The sequence below is a fragment of the Chanodichthys erythropterus genome, chromosome 7, assembly GCF_024489055.1.
Source record: "Chanodichthys erythropterus isolate Z2021 chromosome 7, ASM2448905v1, whole genome shotgun sequence".
NCBI classification, from domain to species: domain Eukaryota; kingdom Metazoa; phylum Chordata; class Actinopteri; order Cypriniformes; family Xenocyprididae; genus Chanodichthys; species Chanodichthys erythropterus.
The window spans coordinates 28,848,628-28,870,004 of NC_090227.1; the positions used below are offsets into that span (position 1 = coordinate 28,848,628).

Sequence of the window (21,377 nt, forward strand, 5' to 3'; positions counted from 1 at the left end):
GAGCAGTTGGTGCAGAATGAAAGCATCACTCCAGTATGTGAGAGAGTTTGGCGGCACTGCAGGTGACTGTCTGCTGCCTCTACAAGACGAATTGGATCTCTTTCTGGATCTCAGAAATGAGGATCAGAGACAGAACGATGCCTGCGATCTGTAGATTAAAAAAAAAAAGAACTGTGTCAGGACAGTAGTGTGCATGGAGAGAGGATCGTAATTTCAGTTTCTGCCCAACACGCACTGAAAAATGTATAAATGGAAATGCAGTGCATTGTGTATTCTTATCCCATATTACTCAATGTTCATTTCAAAAGGAGCACAGTCTTCAAAGGGGGTATATGTGTATAATTCAGATTGTCTGTATCTATAGGCCTATCTTTAATTATATACATTAAAAAGGTCACACACACATAGGCATCATTGACCTAATAATGAACAGACACAATATTGCCAGCTATGTTGTCTGTTTCTGCTCCGCCAACGAAAATAGTTTTAAAACAAGGAATGAACCATTGTGTCTGAGTTAACGGTGTAGGAAAGGTTTTTTTTTTTTCTGTTTTTCTATGAATCACTGTTTCTGAATCGTTGAGTGAATGATTCAATAAGGTTATGTTTAGTCCAAATCCGATTATTTGTGTATCCGACTGGAATCTGATCTAAAAAAAAAAAATTCCAGTTGAGACGCTTTGTTGCTATTATACGGAATATTTTATATTATAGCAGAATTTGTTTCAGACTAAAAATGTCGAAACTTGGAATGTACTGTATGTTCCGAGTCCAGCAATATTGATTTCTCATCCATTTTGTTCCGGTCTCTGCTTGTTGATGTCGTTGTACAGCAAGAATGTTGTGACAGTTAAGCCGAGTTCAGACTGCACGATTTTCAAAGTAGTCGGGTCACTGTTCTTTTCACACTGCATGACTATCTTGGCCAGATGGATCGGCGACAGAAAGTTTCACACTGCATGACTTTACAATAGGAAGAATCACCGACAAAACTTTGTCTGGCACGCAAACAACGTTTCACAACCAAACACGTGAGATGTGACAAGGAAACAACGCGATATCAGACATGCAAGACCGGAGTTCTCACGTGAGACTGGGATTATAATTAAAAGTGGTAGCCTTGCAATACGAATTGCCTGTGCGCTGATTTGCAGCAAAAACAAGAAAAAAAAAAGAAGAATATTGAGGAGGAAATGACACGAGGAACAAAGATTGTGTGTTCTGCAATGACAGTGGTCTATAACTCCTCCCCGAACTCCCCTCTGCTCTGTATCTTGCTCTCTCATTGGCTGTCGGTCATCGCCGATGTAGTTTTCAGTTTTCATACAGCAGGATTTTGAATCGCTGACAGGTCCAGATAATTAGCATGCCAAATATCTCACGGGCGTCGGCGACTCGTCTGCGATTCTCTCAGATCGCGTCTTTGCTCATTCACACTGCGTGATTGTCACTCGCGTGAACGAGCACCGATTTGCCTGTGATTTCGGCGATTTCTCAAAACCTGTCGGCGAGCCAAAATCGGGGCTAAAATCGGCTTAAGTCGGTGTTGTATTTGTCCCGCCTCTCCTCCACTCTGATTGGATGGCTGGCTAAAAAGTGACAGTGATGTGCACAGCGAGGCGACTGGTAAAAAATGCTGAGTGCTCAGCACTTGAGCATGACAAAAACTCTCAGCGCCTCGTCACGCTCCTGGCGTTTAAAAAACGCGGCGCTCCCATTGAAAACAATTGGAAAAGAATGCTAGCTGCTGGATAAAACGCTTTGGTGGACACAGCCTTTTTATGAGGCAGCGGCAGAAACATAAGAGGCAGGTAAGCATGGCTTTATTCCTTGCTGTCTTCTCTGCCAGTTTCAAAACATGTCTCCGTTATCATTTGCTGCTCATCCAGCATTTTGCAACCATGCAAGTAACTTTCAGCATGTTTCCAATCTGTTTACGTTGTACATACAGTGCAGGCTTCCAGGTTCTGAACACCAGCTCATTATTGGGCCAATGCTGTTTATGTGAGCAGCACAACACATGCGTGCGATGCTGACGCAGGAGCCGGCCAATAGAGGGTATGTAGTGTAGTGTAATTGTCAGCGTTGGGGTAACGCATTACAAGTAACTTGAGTTACGTAATCAGATTACTTTTTCAAGTAACTAGTAAAGTAACACATTACTTTTTCAATTTACAACAAAATATCTAAGTTACTTTTTCAAATAAGTAACACAAGTTACTTTTTCACATTTATTGACTGACAGCTCTCCTGTCCCCAGGCTGAGAGAAATAAAGTGCAGCGGTGTTGTGTGCTCTGTATGAACATGAGGGTTATTGTAGTTTTAGACTAAATGTGAACATGCATTTACTTATCTCACTTGCACGAAAACATTCAGTATTCCTCAAAATGAATAAAAACAATGAAATGCAATCTCAGAATTTTTGCAAACCTGTAATAATTAACTATATTAAATTACACAAATATACTTTATGTATTTAATCTCAATTATTAACCAATGTCTTTGCTGCTGATCTTCAATATACCTAATTCAACCATACTAATAAGCAAAAAATACTTTAGATTATAAAGGTTTGTTTGAGCTGCGCCCTCTACTGTACAGGTGTAAATATGCTTTTCCTTCAGCTTGAGGCTTATTCATTTCACTTTTGGTGTGAAAGGGCCTTTTTGCCAAAAATAGAACTTTTTTGTTGTTATTAAAAAACAAACAAGCCCAGCCCAAGTGAGAAAAAGTAATGCAAAAGTAATGTAACGCATTACTTTTCATAAAAAGTAACGAAGTAACGCAATTAGTTACTTTTTTAGGGAGTAACGCAATATTGTAATGCATTACTTTTAAAAGTAACTTTCCCCAACACTGGTAATCGTTTGTTTTACTCGTGTTTTCAGTTTCCTCTGTTAAATCCAGTCACGCCGCAGGTTCTTTTGCCACTCAGTCCAGCTGATAGAGCGTGTTTCGGCAGGAAAGTGACGTAGATGCATACCCTCTGTACTGGGTCGGTGTTCTGATGTAGAACCCGGTAGCACTGCTCTGTCTATACAACGTAAACAGCATAGGAGAATGACAGGGTCGAGTAGAAGTTGTTGAATAAAGTTATTTTTGTTTTGCTTTTGCATACAAAAATCATTCTCGTCATTTCATAACATTAAAGGTCGAACCGTCGTCACATTGACTATTTTAACAATGTCTTTACTACTTTTCTGGACCTTGAATAATGGTAATTACATTGCTTTCTATGGGGGATAAAAAGGACCTCTTGGATTTCCTCAAAAATAGTTTTCCGAAGATGGAACGATATGAGGGTGAGTAATTAATGACTGAAATTTCATTTTTGGGTGAACTAACCTTTTAATGGTTAATATTGATTAACAAAGCTTTAATAATTCACCAGTGGTTTCCTCAAGATTTTCCTATGGATTTTTATAATGGTGTAAATTACACAGACCCATATCGAAAAGGTAATTTTGACTTGACGTGTATGTATATGTGTGTAATTTACGTTATAGAAAAAAAAAAAAAAAAGTCCAAGTATGGTCAACCTATGTTTACCACAGACCTTATTTTACTCATAAATTAAAAACCCCATTATAAAAACCTACAGGAAAATCTCGAGGGAACCACCAGCAAATTAGTCTTCCAGGGTTTGACATCACAGCTGCAGCACTATTCAGTACACTGTTTGTTTCTGCTGCACTGACCAATCGGCAATCTATTTGAGAAACTGAAATCATTCAGCTGAATGTTACCTGTGGTAAAGCGAGAGCCAGAGTCAGCGCCCCAACTAACAGCAGGTGAGATTCAATCCACATTACAGCTCTGTCTGCACAGCCCGCTGGATAGATGGATTTAGTGGCGTCCTGATAGTTCTGTGTCTGAACCCCAAAGCCACACATGGTGTTGATCACAGTCTGAAAGAGTAAAAGAGAAGATGTTCTTGTCTTCACTGCTTTGTCTCATTCTCTTCAGATGTTATAAGTCTTTAAGCAGCAGGGGGCAGTAATGGTTTAGCCTCATTCTTGTCCTTAGCTTAATGCATCTTATTTTAAATCCATAGTCTACAAATACAAACATGATTAATTAGTAGTTTTGCTAAAATAAGCACAACTATTAATACTATGCATATTTTGCCATATATCTAGGGACCAGAATATTATCTGGGGAGATTCTGGGGTAGTAAGCAACCATATAACAACATGGTAAAAACACCTGCACACATTAGCAGCTACATAAAAGTGTCCTGACTATATTGCACAAGTAATATTGCACAAGTTCTTGGCGCTTTGAATTCTGTTGTTGATGATTTATTTCCTTCCTTTAGTCTGGCTTTTGCATGTTTAGTGTTTCTACCACCATAGGCAGTTTTGACACCTACCCGATCAGGGCCAGTCATTTCCCCTTAGCTTTTTACAACTTTAGTGTGAGCATTTCACCATGCTTCATGACAACCTGAGGATGTTGAAATCCCTTTTGTTTTGTGGGTTGCTGTTGTAGAATGCAGGTCAAGATCATATCTGTAGACATATGCAGTTTTTAATTGAATGTCTGCACCAAAAACTTACTTAAAGGGATAGTTCACCCCAAAATTTAAAAATTCTGTCTCCCCCTCAAGTTGTTTTAACCCATGTCTTTGTTCTGCTGTACACAAAGGAAGATATTTGGAAGAATATTTGTAACCAAGCAGATCTTGCCACCCATTGACTATCATAGTATTTATTTATTTATTTTTTTCTTATATGGTAGTCAATGGAGGGTGAGATCTGCTTGATTACAAACATTCTTCCAAATATCTTCCTTTGTGTACAGCAGAACAAAGAAATTTATACAGGTTTGGAACAACTTAATGGGGAGTAAAAGATGACAGAATTTTCATTTTTGGGTGAACTATTGCTTTAACGTTGTGTGGTCTGATCATAAACATCAATCACCTTTTTCTACAGAGATTTTACACCGCTTTCAGTATTCATCACTGATAACTGACAAGAAACCTACACATGAAAGATCATCAAGATAAAATTTGAATGTCTAAAAGAGTATATTTTGTGATGATGGTTAAACAATCCAAACGCATGTGATCCCTGAACAGGTTTCCATTAAATAATGCAATGATTCATTTTCATATCGCCTGCCCAGATGCTGCCATAGAGAAGTGCCATTGTCTCCATGTGAACAGCTGTTTGGATGAATCACCGAATTTTCTGTCATTCCTTTTGCTTCAAACAACATGTCTGAATACTGGAAGACAATTAAACCCATAAACCACACAGCTTTTCTCCCTCAGCATCATAAATGTGGCATAGTTCCTCCATTTCCGTCTGTTTTTGTTTGAAAGAATTTCATTTCATCCACCCTGACCTGTTTAGAGAGTGTTTATCCAGCAATCACCGTAGACATTTGCCAAGGGAACAGAGACCATAATATTTAGGTCTGCCAAGGAGTCGCCCCATATATCTGTGATCTATGTTCTGTTTGAGTATCTTATCAGCATTTAGACACGTCTCACGGATTGAATTGAAGCACACATTTAGCATTTCAGTCAAGCAGCTGCTTTGGACGTCATGCTAAAATGGCACAGCTTGGTCATTTGCTGCCTTGAGAGGCAAGAAAGTAATTCAGAATACATCAATTCTCCTCAAATTGCTGCTATGACAACTGTGTAGAAGTTGAAACTTTTGAATTACTGATACATTTGGTAAACCCAATCTGTTTAACTTTACAAAAAAAGGGGTAGTAATTAGCGGCACAGGCCATCATCGTTAAAGATGAAGGCGCAAAGGACACTTTGAATCCGTCTCTCATGGCACTTTGTTGCCGAGTGCAATAAACCAATGACCACATACAGTTTTGCTGAGCTGATGAGATGAAAAATTATACAACTTTGCCTTTGCACTAATGCTACACTACAAAGACTGAGAACAAAAGGGGTGGGAATGTGTTGAAATAAAGGATCAAAATGAAGGATCACTGTATAACTGAACACAAATTTTACATTTTCTGAAAATGTGAGTGGTTTTTGCCTGCATGTGCAAAGCTCGCCACCTTGATGCTAGAGTGTTTTAGGTGGTTGCCAGTGTTGTTTTGCAGTGGCTAAAGCGTTCTGAGTGGTTGTTAGCATGTTGCTGTGCTGTAGCTGTTGCTATATTTAGAGGTTTCATTGAAGGTGGGCTCTTTTAATATGGACCATTAAGTCTTTATCATGTTTTTGGTCATAAGCTTATATGGCTTGGGTCCATATTGGATTTTATTTATTTATTTTTTTTTCACCCATTTTATCATCCACTAATTGATTCTGATCTCTTAGAATTTTTTTAAACTTCTGAATTACATTATGAATTGAAGTATTAACTAAGAACTAGCTATGAGCCATAGTAGTAAAACTCTCTAGCACTACTAATCAATCGTATATATGTATGCTTTAGGTCTCCAATTTCAGTGCATTACATTGATTGATACAGGATATGAATCATTAATTTCAAAAGGATATATAGGATATAAATATAACTTTTAAAAAATTTTTAATCAGCAAGGAGGATGCATTAAATTGATCAAAAGTGATGTCAAAATGTATCTGTCACATGTTTGTTCTGTCTTGGTTTATTTCTAGTTCTTGTACTTGTTTCCATTGTTCCCATTTTCCCACCACCCATCCTTGATTACTGATTAGCTCATCACATGTTCTTAGTTTTGTTAATTACCTCACGGAATTTAAAGTCACAGTGAACAGGAAGTTGTGACCGGCTTTACTTCAGAATTGTGATGCATTTTCTGAGTGAAACAAAAATATTAAATGAGAAAAATAGAGGCTGTGGCTTGTTCAGAATTATCTTAAATACCAGTTTCCTAGGTAAAAATACATATGAACGGCCTCTGATGTCGTGTTTACCACTGGGAAGTTCGTAAATAAATTTGATACCCAAATTCCCAAGATGGGCATGCCAGAAACTTTAAAATTGGTGGAGGGGAGAACTACTGCTGTAACAAGTATGATTTATTATTTTTTATTTCCAACAACAGCTAGATCATCTTGTCTTGTCATTAATGTAGCACATATTGTCACAATCATGTAACAATCATGTCACGTCATATATCGCAATGCAAAAATGCAACAATATGTATTGTATATAGTTCACCCAAAATGAAAATTACTGAAAAAAAAAAAAAAAAAAAAATCAAGATTTCAGAGTTTTATTGTCAGTATGACATTAAACTTATATAAACCTATATATAATGTTGAATATAATGTATAATAATGCAATAGGGGAATATTTGTGGGTCCTGATTATGCCAAATATCTTACCAGTAAAAAGTGGCCCACATTACTTTAAATATATCTAGTCAGTGACAGATTGCAAGCATAATCATCTAAAATAATTCTGTACTTTCAATCATGAATATTTTTATTCTGTTGTGTCACCATTGTCCTGTGGTGTCCAAGTCAAAGCCTATTCATTTCCACCCCCAATGTAATACCAAATTTAGCATTTTAATCAACAGTACATTTTTTTGTTAACCTTTTACATATGTCTTGGAATATCGCAATAATATCGTATTGTGGGTTCAGTATCGTGATATTTATAGAAATCGTGACATGAGTGTATCGTTACACCCCAATATATAAATAATAATTTGAAGCGTATTATATGTTTTATACACAGTGAAAATAGCCTGCGTTTGACCGAATTACAGAATTGTCAGCAAGCGGACTATCTAGATAGCATTGTGAATGTCAGTGCATGGGACACTAAATATAATTTTGGATTTAATAAGATTTTATGATTCCCGTTCATTCCGACAACAAGCACTTGAATGCAACAAGCTCATAATCACGACTTCTGAAGTGGGAATTATGACATTTCCGATAGCACATGAAGGCAGCATTAATTGGTTCTAGAAAAGTGGGTGTTCGTAATGCTTCTTAAGGACCAAATCAGTATATTAGAATGAATTCTGAAGAGATTTGAGCTGCTGAAAATTCAGATATTTCATATATTTAATTTTAAAATATATGAAAATAAAATGAGTTATTTTAAAGTGTAATAATATTTCTCAATTTTACGTTTTTTACTGTGTTATTGATTGCAGCCTTAGTGAGCACAAGAGACTTCTTTCAAGAACATTAAAATATTCAAACTTTTGAATGATATAACAGTAAGTGTTATTTTTATTCTCTCAATATATGGTTTTCCAAGGTGATTATACCATTACTGTACATCTGTTGCAGCCGTGAACATTTGAGAGAATGTTTTCAAATTTAAAATGGTGAACCTGGGGTAATATAAAACAATATTGTGAAGTTAAAATGTAATTACAATGATTTAGAACTCATAAAGCAGCATATGAATCTTCGCTTCACACACAGATCTCATATCTGCTTATATTTCGATGTCCATTTTCATTTATTCATAACTGCAGATTGGAGATCGCTCTGTGTGTATTTGTGGTTTACTCTCACCTCTCCTGGTAGAGGAGTGCAGCATGAGAAGGGAACTGAACACCTCTCATTGCTGGGGTTTGATGGGGTGCAGTTGAAGTAGAGGTTCCAGGACCAGTCAGTGTAGTTGTTCCAGCCACAGCATTTGAACTGCAAGGAGCAGCAAGGAATGAAGGGAGAGAAATATTTTTAGACACTGTCTCTCAGACCACATATTCACCTCTTATCTGCTGAACCCATGAACATTTTCATTGTGAGGAGGACAAAGAGGCAGGAGAACATACTGTACTGTATTGTAGAAAAGAACATTTGCTTATTTAGAGAGCCATGCATGTGTTGAGTTCACATTGCCATATTTACCAAACTCTGCAGACTCTATAGTTAGAGATAAAATAGGGATAGTTCACCAAAAATGAAAATTTAGTAATTGTGTAACTCTCCTGTTGCTTGAAATTAACATATTTCTATTCACAAAATGAAATATATTGCAGAATGTCCAATTGGTCCAGATGATATAGGGTTGATAAAGAATTAAAGGATTAGTTCACTTTAAAATGAAAATTACCCCAAGCTTTACTTACCCTTACTCAAATGCATCACTTCGCTTCAGAAGACCTTTATTATAACTATAACTCTGAATTGTGTTCATCAGAAAGAAGAAAGTCATATACACCTTGGATGGCTTGAGGGGTGAGTAAAGCTTGTGTTAATTTTCATTTTAAAGTGAACTAATCCTTTAATAGTTTTATTCAGATACATTAGATTGATAGTAAAGACTTTTACTTTGATGCTAACATTTTTAATTTCAAATAAATACCATTCTTTTAAATATTCTATTCACCAAAGTATCCTAAAAAAGCATCAAGGTTTCCAATATAAATAAATAAAAAATAAAATTAAATAAAAAATTAGGCAGCTTATTATAATGATTTCATCATGTGACACAGAAGACTGAAGTAATGATGCTCAAAATTCAGCTTTTCTACCACAGGAATATAAAATACAGTATCTCACATAAGTGAGTACACCCCTCTCATTTTTGTAAATAGTTTATTATATCTTTTCATGTGACAACCCTGAGGAAATGACACTTTGCTACACTGTAAAGTAGTGAGTGTAAAGCTTGTATAACAGTGTAAATTTGCTGTCCTCTCAAAATAACTCAACACACAGCCATTAATGTCTAAACCACTGGCCACAAAAGTGAGTACACCCCTAAGTGAAAATGTCCAAATTGGGCCCAAAGTGTCAATATTTTATTATTTTCCAGCACTGCCTTAACCCTCTTGGGCAAGGAGTTCACAAGAGCTTCACAGGTTGCCACTGGAGTCCTCTTCCACTCCTTCATTGACAACATCACGGAGCTGGTGGATGTTAGAGACTTTGCGCTCCTCCACCTTCCATTTGAGGATGCCCAACAGATGCTCAATAGGGTTTAGGTCTGGAGACATGCTTGGCCAGTGCATCACCTTTACCCTCAGCTTCTTTACCCTCACTTGTCTTTGTACTTCTCATCTGGTTGCCACCACACACGCTTGACACCATCTGAACCAAATAAGTTTATCTTGGTCTCATCAGACCACAGGACATGGTTCCAGTAATCCATGTCCTTAGTCTGCTTGTCTTCAGCAAACTGTTTGCGGGCTTTCTTGTGCAACATCTTTAGAAGAGGCATCCTTCTAGGACGACAGCGATGCAGACCAATTTGATCCAGTGTGCGGCATATGGTCTGAGCATTGACAGGTTGATCCCCCACCCCTTCAACCTCTGAAGCAATGCTGGCAGCACTCATACGTCTATTTCCCAAACACAACCTCTGGATATGACGCTAAGCATGTGCACTCAACTTCTTTGGTCAACCATGTCGAGGCCTGTTCCTTGTGGAACCTGTCCTGTTGAACCGCTGTATGGTCTTGGCCACCGTGCTGCAGCTCAGTTTCAGGGTCTTGGCAATCTTCTTATAGCCTACACCATCTTTATGTAGAGCAACAATTCTTTTTTTCAGATCCTCAGAGAGTTCTTTGCCATGAGGTGCCATGTTGAACTTCCAGTGACCAGTATGAGAGAGTGAGAGCGATAACACCAAATTTAACACACTTGCTCCCCATTCACACCTGAGACCTTGTAACATGACACCGGGGAGAGAAAATGGCTAATTGGGCTCAATTTGGACATTTTCACTTAGGGGTGTACTCACTTTTGTGGCCAGCAGTTTAGACATTAATGGCTGTGTGTTGAGTTATTTTGTGGGGACAGCAAATTTACACTGTTATACAAGCTGTACACTCACTACTTTACATTGTAGCAAAGTTTCTTCAGGGTTGTCATGAAAATTTATTCAGTGTTGACTTGAAAAGATATAGTAAAATATTTTTAAAAAATGTGAGGGGTGTACTCACTTCTGTGAGATACTGTATAATAATAATAAAAACGTCTTGGTTACGTATGTAACCCTCGTTCCCTGAAGGAGGGAACGGAGACGTACATCACCATCTCTCTGGTGATATCCCAATGACTGATGAATTGGGATATCACCAGAGAGCCCTATCAGCTTTGAGTGAAACTAAACAAGCCAATACAATATTTGCATAATGCACACCGCGCCTGCCAGGTTGGTATAAATAGGAAAGCGGATGCAATCGCACACTGTTTTTCGCTGAGGAGACAACCTGAGTCTGCACTACAGCAAAGGCACAGAAACTTTGGTGACAGGACGTACATCTCCATTCCCTTTCCAGTGCCCAGCGTAAGCTTCAGCCACCCGGAGCACCTGGGGGGGTGGAGAAGGGGACGAGCTTACACTGAGAGAGTCTACTGCTTCCGCAAGACCCACTACAGTAAGACTTAGACAACACTGGGGAAGCGAACCCATAGGGGATGCTGCGGAGTTCACAACCTACCCTGCAGGGGAGGAATTGCGTGGAAATACACATATGGACTGGCCGTGGGCAGTACGCATATGAAGTCCCTGGGATGGCTCCAACCTTGAGATAGGGGAGACTCATCTGACAGGTGACAGCAGAGCTGGTTCTGCTAAGTGAAAGTCTTGGGCTCACCGTGGGGGAGTTTGACCGTGGACAATACACATATGGGACCACTCACGTGGAGGGGTCACAACATATAGCACCCAGCCAAACCTCAATGTCAGAGATGGAGATTTGGCCTGGCATCAGACACTCCGCAATGTCCAAGCCGCAAGGGGAGGCGGAGGAACTCGACAGGGTTCGCCAAGCAGCGAACTCTACTGGAGCAAATGGATGCACGTATCTGGCCCAGGGGGCGGGAATGGCATAGCAAGCCGACACTAGAACGGGTTCTTCACGTTTACCGGCTACTGGAAGCGAGTACACGGAAAGATACTCGTTCCACACGAAGGCTATAGAATCTAGCGAACGTATTGGGCGTCCACTATCCAGTGGGCCATCCTCTGCTTGGAGACAGCCTTTCCCTTCTGCTGGCCTCCATAACACACAAAGAGCTGATCTGAGGTCCTAAAGCTTCACAAACTATCCACGTACAGGTGCAGAGTGTGGATGGGACAGAGCAAAGCCAGGGCTTGGTCTGCCTCCTCCAAAGGCAGCGCTTGCAGGTTCACTCGCTGAACTCATAATGTCAGAGTCACCGGGCCTGAATTCCAGGCACGATTCGTTGACCGAAAATGCGTGCAGTTCCCCTACCCTCTTAACCGGGGACAATGCAACCAGGAGGACGGTCCTATGGGACAGTAATTTTAACTCCACTGACTGCAAAGGCTCGAAGGGATGACCCCAGAGAGATGTAAGCACCAGGGAGAGATCTTAAGAGGGTATAGAGGAAGGGCGAGGCGGATTCAGTCTCCTCGCCCCCTCAGGAACCTGACGATCAGGTTGTGCTTCCCCAAAGACTTACCATTGACTGCATTGTGATGTGCGGCAATAGCGGCAACATACACCTTGAGGGTGGAGGGAGACCACCCGCCACAGACTTACCCGACATGGGGCAGCGAGGTGCTGGGACCCAACTCGGAAGGCATAGGGGCCCGAAGTGGGGTCGGACTCTGCGACACACACTGTGTGACCTGCTGGCAAGGTGAGAAGGGGCTGAGAGTGGTGAGGCGGAGCACCACACACTGCCAGCCACGCCCTCTTGGGACATGGAGGATTGGAAAACAACTCTTTTGTGAAAAGGTGGGACAAGAACAGAACAGAACAATACAAAACAGGCAGAACAATACGAGTCACCAATTCCCCCCGGCCCGCATCTCTCCCTCCCCCGGAAGAGATGCAGGCATCATTTGACGAAGAGCTGACATCCTCTTTTCCAGGTCGCCTGTCTTAGGACCGCTTCCTCATTCTCTTGCCACCTGGCTTGGCTGGGGTCTGAGCGGGCTAAGCGCCGCATCCGCGCCCAGCTCCCTGCTGTCTGGTGGGTGTAGGCTGCTGCTTCGCAGACTTGGCAGGGGCGGAGGATTACGCAGACGGGCGCCCTCGGCGACAAGCAGACTGAGGTTGCGCAGCCGGCGGTGGGGTGGAGGCAGCAGTGGACCATCGGGGCAAGATGTGTTTGATGGCCTCAGTCTGCTTCTGTGCGGCCGAGAACTGCTGGGCAAAGCTCTCGACCACGTCGCCGAATAGGCCGACCTGAGACATGGGGGAGTCCAGAAACTGATTTTTATCGTTCTCCCTCAGCCAAGGTCATCCATAGGTGGCGCTGCTGGACTACTAGTGTAGTCATCACTTGACCAACGGAGCAAGCCATCACCTTAACTGCCTTAACATCAGCACTACCAAGCACTGGAAACAAAGGCTCTTCAAAGGCTTGAGAAGTCACTCTCAGTCAAATAGCAGGAACACAACAGGTTGGCTCCGAAGCAAAAGAAGCTGTTTATACCCACCCTGCGGGGGTGGTACGGATTATGCAAATATCGCACGCCAATTCCATTGGCTTGTTTAGTTTCACTCTCTGGCGATATCCCAATTCGTCGGTCACTACTGACCTACTGAAAGGGAACAATTATTTGAAATTTCACAATATTGGTGTTTTTACTGTATTTTTGATCAAATGAAGCCTTGGTGAGCATAAGAGACTTCAAAAACATTAAAAGACATTTAATCCATAAATGTATATTTGATACAAAAAAATAATTAATTTTGACAATACAGCAAGTGTAGACTGGCTTTTTTTTTTTTTTGGTTTGCATAAGGCCAGATGCATTATTAATCTGCACCGTCTGAACAAAATAACACCCCTACCTCTTTTTGGATGTAGTCCATTAGGTTTTGAAGGTCCTGGTCATCTCGATAATGCACAATGGCTTTTTTCACAAATTTTCCCAGAGCTTCACGTGTCTGTGAACATGACACTTCATACAGTATAGCCAGCAAGTATATTTCCATACGTACCTAAAATCAAACACTTACATCTGGGTTGTATATGCATATGTAATTGTGGTACGGGAGACAGGTCGACAGCGCTAATTCACCATGGCGGCTCTAATAGCATATGCTTTAGTGTGGTAATTAACTCTTGGGCCCCCCTGTGCTCTCTCCTTCTCCCCTGTCAGTTCCTCTAACGCTGGCATGTTCAAGCACCTCTGAATGTCATTAACAGGAAGCCTCCATCGAAACAGAACATTTGGTCCCACTTTGATGTGGCAAAGCTCTTTAATCATTAAGCAGCGAAGATGCTTGAAGCGACGTCGTTAAACTGCCCTCCCTGTTTAACTGTGTGTGCTGTGAAGTATAGTGTGATGTAATACTCTCGACCTTCTCCTGGACTGTAGAACTTCAAGATTCCACTCGTAAGAGGAGGTAATAGTAGACCGAAAGGAAACTCTATAGCAAGAATTGACATTACGGGTAAGATGAACAATGGAAGTGAATGGTGAATTGCTTTTAAATTGACTTGCTATCCCATGAGATGAACTTGGAGACTGAGAGATGACTGCTAAAGTAAGTTAACCCTCCCCAACCAACCCAAAGCCTAATGTTACAATTAATCTTTAACAGCCCTGAAAGTTGTAACAATGAAATACACTTCATGTGATAGCCTGTATCCCATATCAGTGCTGTGTCTATAATTTCAAGTGAAAGCCCACCTGGTCAGAGTAGAAGAAGCCAAGGATTGCAATGGCCATTTGGGTAAGAAAGACCAGGGTAAGACTAAATGAGAACTAGAGAGGAACAGAAAAGAAGATTCTCTTAACTTACTTGTCTTTAACTGCTAAATGATCAAATTTACTGATAAGTAACAGATATATGTACAGAGAAGACAGAGGCTAGTTGTCACACTTTCTACTCTTTGTACTTGGCTGTGTAGGTTTATTTTTGACACTTTAAATATTTAACATTTTCACCATAATTCCCACGGAGAAAAATAATACAAATGCGGGACATGTTGTCACAGTAAAAACAAATACACTAAATACATAGTGTTATTTTAGTATATCATTTATATACTAATGTACTTTTTAACAATATTTCGAATTAGCTTTTTTTTTTAGTATTTTAATTTAAATTTTAGTAATTTTGCTTTTAGTGCTTCAAATTAAACTTACGGTGCATTCAAGTCATGTCAGAGAGATCGTATTTACGAGCTGAACGCACATGAACGTCACTACAAAGTCGTATATACGAGTGGGAAACTCAGGATTTTCTTTAAGCCCGGAGTTTATGATTTGAGGGCGTGTCAGTGAGAAAACGTGGCAAAATAGTACAATACCTATAGGTATTTAGCAGTGACATTGTCTGGCTTTTTTATTTACTACACAATAAGCTAATTGCCTGCACAAAATATGATAGTATTGTAATACAACAATATAATATGTAACAATAAAGTTACAGTTACAAGTTACAGTGGCTTCATAAATATATTAAAAACATAAAAAAGCAAAACACACCTGATGTACATTCTTTGTTCTTCATATTCTAGAAGTAGGCTAGATTTTAAAAACCATGCTGTATTTTTGTGTAGTTCATTAAGTGAAGATACACCGCCATTGCTCCGACGAAAGTGACTTGAATGCACAAGACGCCGTAACAAAACATCCCAACTCTAGGGCTTTTCACACTTGAAATAGTTAACCCTGGGTCATTCTAAACCCCTAGTAAACAAAATCCTGGGTTATCTTTATTTATGTTTCACACTGCTACTATATCCGAGGTTAACAGTTAATCCTGGGTATGTTTCACACTGCATCTAAACCCCAGGATAAAGTCCTTAGTTGCATCCCAAATGACGCACTATACACTATGCACTTATATGCTATGTACTTATGCACTTTGTACTCATCCATGTAGTGTGTGAATTGTATAAGGTCATTTTGTCATTTAACAATGGAATCTGATCCCCCTCCCCCTCTGCTACGTAATTAAAGCTGCGACAGTTGAGTGCATGAAGTGTCCAACATTATACACTTCGTTAATTTAGTGCATCATCCGGGTATTTGTGTACATTTCTCTTTTTAGAATTTTCAATGTGAACACACTACTTGCACTATTTATACTTAAAAAGTCATAGAATAGTGCATAAGCACGTGAATTGGGACGCACCTAAGCTTATCTGCATATTTGCAGTATCAGTGTCACTGAATGGACAAACGCAGCACGTGACCTGTTTCTATAAAAGCTCTAGTACTGCGCGTCCTCATATTACACATTGCTGACTGTATCAAATTTTCTGAGTGAACTTTTCAAGCTATAAAGCTTTTCACTCCAATTGTCGCGTTTTCCATTGCCGTTTGACATTTTTACTGTCATATGCAGAAACTACTGTTTATACACCGCGTGGCGTTTCCATGACTGCCCAAAGCGCGTGAATATAAGGCACGCGATTGGTTGTCGGTTGCTAAGCATCTAGTTGTAACATTCTAACGCCATCGTTTCACACTGTACAAGTTTGGCACTGCAATGCGGAGTTAACCAAAGACTATAGAATAACACAAGACGTGTCACTCGTATTGTTTTGAATGGGAGAAAGTGTAATATGGCGGAATAAGTCCCGCCTTCTAAAGCCAAGAGCCAATCGGCAACTGGTAAAGTCATCGCGTCACTTCAGCGGGCGTTAGAATCACCGGTTTCTATAGAAACAGTCAGACGCGCGCCTCCGAAGAGACGCGCATTTAGGTCTGCGCATGCGCATTAGCTTGAGTTTTTTTTTTGTCATGATTCGAGCGTTTAGAAACTAAATTTATGAGTCGGTTGTTGTTAGATTTCATTGGTGATTTCAAATATCAAATTTAATCGTAAGGTTGACAAACAGTTTTGGAGAATCTGATGTTTCCCCATTCAAAGAGATTGGAGCTGCATGATGCCCAGGATGGCCGAGAGGCGTTTCAAAGATGGCCGCCGAGTGAAATGACTTGTCTTAAAGGGACTTTGAGTTAACACAGCAAAAGCGGTGCTAACCCTGCTCTGGAGCACCACTTTAAAACCCCGCTTCAAGTGTGAAACACTCCTTTACCCGGGGTTAAAAGTGGTGTTTAGAACAAAGATAATCTGGGGTTAAGCTCAGTGTGAAAAGCCCTTATCTAGTTACCAACATATTTTATTGTATATCAGCTTTATTTCAATAAACAAACAAACACATTTTTTTTTTTAATGATTTTAGTTTTGGTAATGATAATAATCCTGATGTATGAAACATATTATGATATCATATCATAACCTTTTTAGTTACTAAGATACACCCTATGTGACAGCCTCCTTATACATCTATGTAGAAAAGGAGTTATAACTACTGAAAAAGATAAAGTGTAATCCTTATTTGTAACTTTGAATAAACATATGTGTAGATAATAATTCAGTTTCTGCTCACAATTTTAAGGAGCCTTATATTTTCCCGCAGAGCTCCGATGCATCCACAGAAGGTAATGAAGAACATGACCACCCCCACCACAATGAGAATCACAGCAGGATCAATGAGGAATGTGTCACGCACTGTGTCTGAAGGAAAAAAAATAAAATAAAAAATAGAAACACAGCAAACCTCTTAACTGATTCATACATCTGCAGTTTATTCTATCAGGTGTGGTGAGGAACACACACAAAATAGTTGTCGTACCTGTCGCTTTTTCAACTTTGGCATATACCCCAATGGCTACAATAAGAAGAGAAAACACCAAAAAAAAAAAAAAAAAAACATCAACAAATAATGTGAAATAATCAACTGCACAATGTATTTACTATATACACTTAAGTACACAGTATATCAATTCAATATATATATATATATATATATATATATATATATATATATATATATATATATATATATATAAGTAGTGTGTTCACACACACACACACACACACACAGAGAGAGAGAGTCCTGGTCAGAATTATTACACCCTTGGTAATCTGAACAAAGATGCCTGTGGGAAATAAATCTGCATTGTTTATCCTTTTGATCTTTTATTAAAAAGTCATAAAATTTCTAACCTTTCATAGAAGTAAAACAATTGAAATTGGGTGGGGGTTGGGGGGAGAATCTCATTATGAAACCAGTTTTTGGCACCCTTTTATTCATAATTTTTTCAACCTCCTTTGGCCAAGATAACAGCTCTGAGTCTTCTCCTATAATGTCTGATGAGTTTGGAGAACACCTGACAAGAGATCAGAGACCATTCCTTCATGCAGAATCTCTCCAGATCCTCCAGATTTCCAGCTCCATGTTGGTGCTTCTTCTCTACAGTTCACTCCACTCATTTTCTTTAGGGTTTTTTTTTTTTTTTTTTTTTTTTAACCAATCTGTTTGAAGTTCCAGTCATGTCTGACAATATGCTGGAGATTGTTTCTGGATGAGAGCAGAGGATTTTTCTTGAAACCCTCCCAAACAACTTGTGGTGATGTAGGTGCTGTTTGATATTTTTTAGGCTTTCTAATCCTAACTGTTTTCTGCAATTCTCCAGCTGTGATCCTTGGAGAGTCTTTGGCCACTCAAACCCTCCTCTTCACCGTGCATTATGACATAGACACGCTGCACACGAATCCTATTCCAGGCCGATTCATAATGTTTCCTGTTGAATGGAACTTCTTAATTACTGCCCTGATTTCTGTTTGTAAAACTCAACAATTTTACTATATTCTTTGGTTTTACTTATTGTGATGGATGATTTAGGGAATTTGGCTTTTGTGTTACCTTATACTTCTGTGAAACAGGAATCCATGGTTTACTTAAAATTGTAAATATGAATGGGAATATACTTCAGATATAATTCTTATTTTACTCATAAGAATTTCTAGGGGTACCAATAATTATGGCCAACATGTATTGGAGAAAAACATTTATTTCAGAATAAATTTCCCCCCACATTCATTAGTTTTACTTTAATGAAATGTTAGATTATTGTGATTTTCAAAAGGATTAACAATACAGATTTATTTTTACAGCAGTCTTTGATCATATTTACCAAGGGTGCCAATAATTCTGACCATGACTGCATTGGTTTCTCTACATACATACATCAGTTCTTTTATTATTATTATTTTTAACAAAGACTACATTCCTGGAGATGAAATATAACAGTCTCTGAGCAATAGCCTGGTCCTGAGACCCAGTTGGCCTCGCTGGTAATATTGCTGCTCTCATCCTGTGGTGTTTTTTGTGTGTGTATGTTTGAGTGTCACTGCAGTTCCATTATGAAATTGAAAAGTCTTCCACCTGAGTTTTATAAAATCAGTTGAATCCTATCAGCTCACTCCTTAAGAGTTGATGACTGTACTTTGAGAGCATCTGCACACTTGGCTTGCATATAAGGAAACAGGTTAAAGAGCTATTCAGAAGCTTTTTGGTGCGTTGGAGAAACAGCCACTCCAAATACACGGTTTTGTGCTTTTCTGAAAAACCCAGCCAGCCAGTGCAGCTGGAACAAAAGACTAATGGATTATGCCGTCCAGATGTCCGTCTGTTGTGCACAAACATTGGTTTAGTGTGAAAAGTGTGAATTGGCAATGCTGTCCACATTCCCAGCACAACACTCACTCACAAAAGACAATTAATTCCAATCACAGTCCACAGATTATTTGTTTTCGGTGAAAGTTGGCAATTTGAGACAATAAGAGTGAGAGTGACTGCTGATAATGTGACAAAATTGAGCAAATTATGCAAATGTGCGGTATGCTGCTTTTAGTCCATTTCCATTTTTAATGATGAATCAATTTTTTGCTAGTTTTTGGTTTGTTTGATAGTGTCACCAATTAGTCATCTAGATGACTAATAGATGTGGTTTTGCTGAAACTTTGATACTAATGGAAGCATTAGTTAGAATACGATTTACATTATAATCGTTTAACACCATCAACGTAATTTTCCGGCAATCCATGTTTTATATGTTTTGTGGTGCTATTATGCATCTTCTGAAAGAATACACACTCTCAAAACTGCTGGGTTAAATATGGACAAAACCAGGGATTGGGTTGTTTTCACCCAGCCATTTTTTCCAACCAATTTTGGATTTATTTTTTTAGCCAGCAATATAGTAATATAGTAAAAGGCATGTTTTTGCTCACCCCCAAATAGGGGCAAATTTGTGGGGTATTTTAAGCTAAACTTGACCAGACCAGAGACTTATATTACATCTTGTGAAAGAGGGCATAATAGGTGCCTTTTAACCCAACCTGCTGGGTTTGTCCATATTTTACCCAGCTTGGGTTTTTTTAACCCAGCATTTTTTAGAGTGGCAGAATCTCCGGATCAAAACACAAGCAAAGAAAGAAGCAGGAACAAGCGATAAAAGCCGTGCTTATGCATGTTGTAGTCATTGACAAAAATGTGATTTTCTCAGCTTTTTGTTCAAAATGTTGCTTTTTTTAATGAAACACCTACATTCAAGTGTTGATAAAAAATAATGCATGAAGCTAGAATAAAGTTTTTTTTCCCTCTCTCTCTCTCTCTCTCTCTCTCTCTCTCTTTTTTTTTTTAAAGCAGAGGCTCTGTTCTTTCTTTTGATATATGTGACCCTGGACCACAAAACCAGTCATAAGTCGCACAGGTATATTTGTAACAACAGCCAACAATACATTGTATGAGTCAAAATGATTGATTTTTCTTTTATGCCAAAAAAAAAAAAAAAAAAAAGTATTTATTTGAGTGGATATGCGTTGCTAAGGGCTTCATTTGGACAATTTTAAAGGCGATTTTCTCCATATTTTGATTTTTTTGTACCCTCAGATTCCAGATTTTCAAATAGTTGTATCTTGGCCAAATATTGTCCTATCCTAACAAACCATACATCAATAGAAAGCTCGTTTGGGGGGAATGATGTAGTATATCCTAGCTGTATGAGGGTGAAATGTTCAGTAAGGTTTAGGTAGACGTTTTTGTCAGAACTGAGTTTTTTTTTTCTTTTTAAGGTACATTTTGTGTTTTAAACCTGTGCAGTACATCCGCTGGGAAGTTTACAGGAAGCTTGAGAGTCCTGAACAAAAGCATTTTTGTTCCTGCAGATTTCTGCAGTGCAAGCAGTACTTGATTTCGAATGGAAAATCCAGGCAGACTGTATCTCAGTCAATGCACTGATAAAACAACACAAACGACCAGCAGAAGAGGAGCATGAGAACAGATGCTTTTGTTTTGATTGCATGTTTGTTTGAGGGATTCAAGCCTTCCACTGCATCATATTCTGAGATTACATTCTAGAGAGTGCCATTTTTACTCTATTCATAGCTATACAATTCCTTACAATTGTATGCAAATAGAGTGTTTCGAAACGAGTCATGTTGTGTTGAAAACATCACGGTTGTAGAACAACTGCAACAGCAAGTCTGTTGAACAGACTAAATTACACCCCCCGACGTTTTATTCATTTCCAAGCTGGCCAAAGAGCTTATGATCTGCAGCCCTGAAGTGTCCTTTCCCTCAACAAAACCAATTTGGAGCTGGTGTCAGAGGCCTTACTTACCCAGAATAAAAAGCTGAAGAAGAACAGGAAGTACCGAATCCATGGGTTGACGAAAGAGAACATTTGCGTCCTGG

The 21,377-nt window shown here is 39.2% G+C and overlaps 1 protein-coding gene across 1 annotated transcript in view; it reads right to left on the bottom strand.

Moving 5' to 3' along the window:
* Nucleotides 1-57: 57 nt before the first annotated feature.
* Nucleotides 58-21,377, bottom strand: part of tspan33b (tetraspanin 33b) — a 21,525-nt gene continuing 205 nt past the window's right edge. Inside the window, exons 1-8 of the mRNA XM_067390085.1 lie at nucleotides 21,305-21,377; nucleotides 17,469-17,527; nucleotides 17,223-17,350; nucleotides 14,506-14,580; nucleotides 13,661-13,756; nucleotides 8,451-8,579; nucleotides 3,748-3,909; nucleotides 58-148 (exon numbers count right to left, since the gene is read on the bottom strand). The exon at nucleotides 21,305-21,377 is cut by the window's right edge and continues 205 nt beyond it. Of these exons, the coding sequence (XP_067246186.1) occupies nucleotides 80-148; nucleotides 3,748-3,909; nucleotides 8,451-8,579; nucleotides 13,661-13,756; nucleotides 14,506-14,580; nucleotides 17,223-17,350; nucleotides 17,469-17,527; nucleotides 21,305-21,377 (791 nt within the window). The 3' untranslated portion in view covers nucleotides 58-79. The remainder of the gene's footprint in view (nucleotides 149-3,747; nucleotides 3,910-8,450; nucleotides 8,580-13,660; nucleotides 13,757-14,505; nucleotides 14,581-17,222; nucleotides 17,351-17,468; nucleotides 17,528-21,304) is intronic.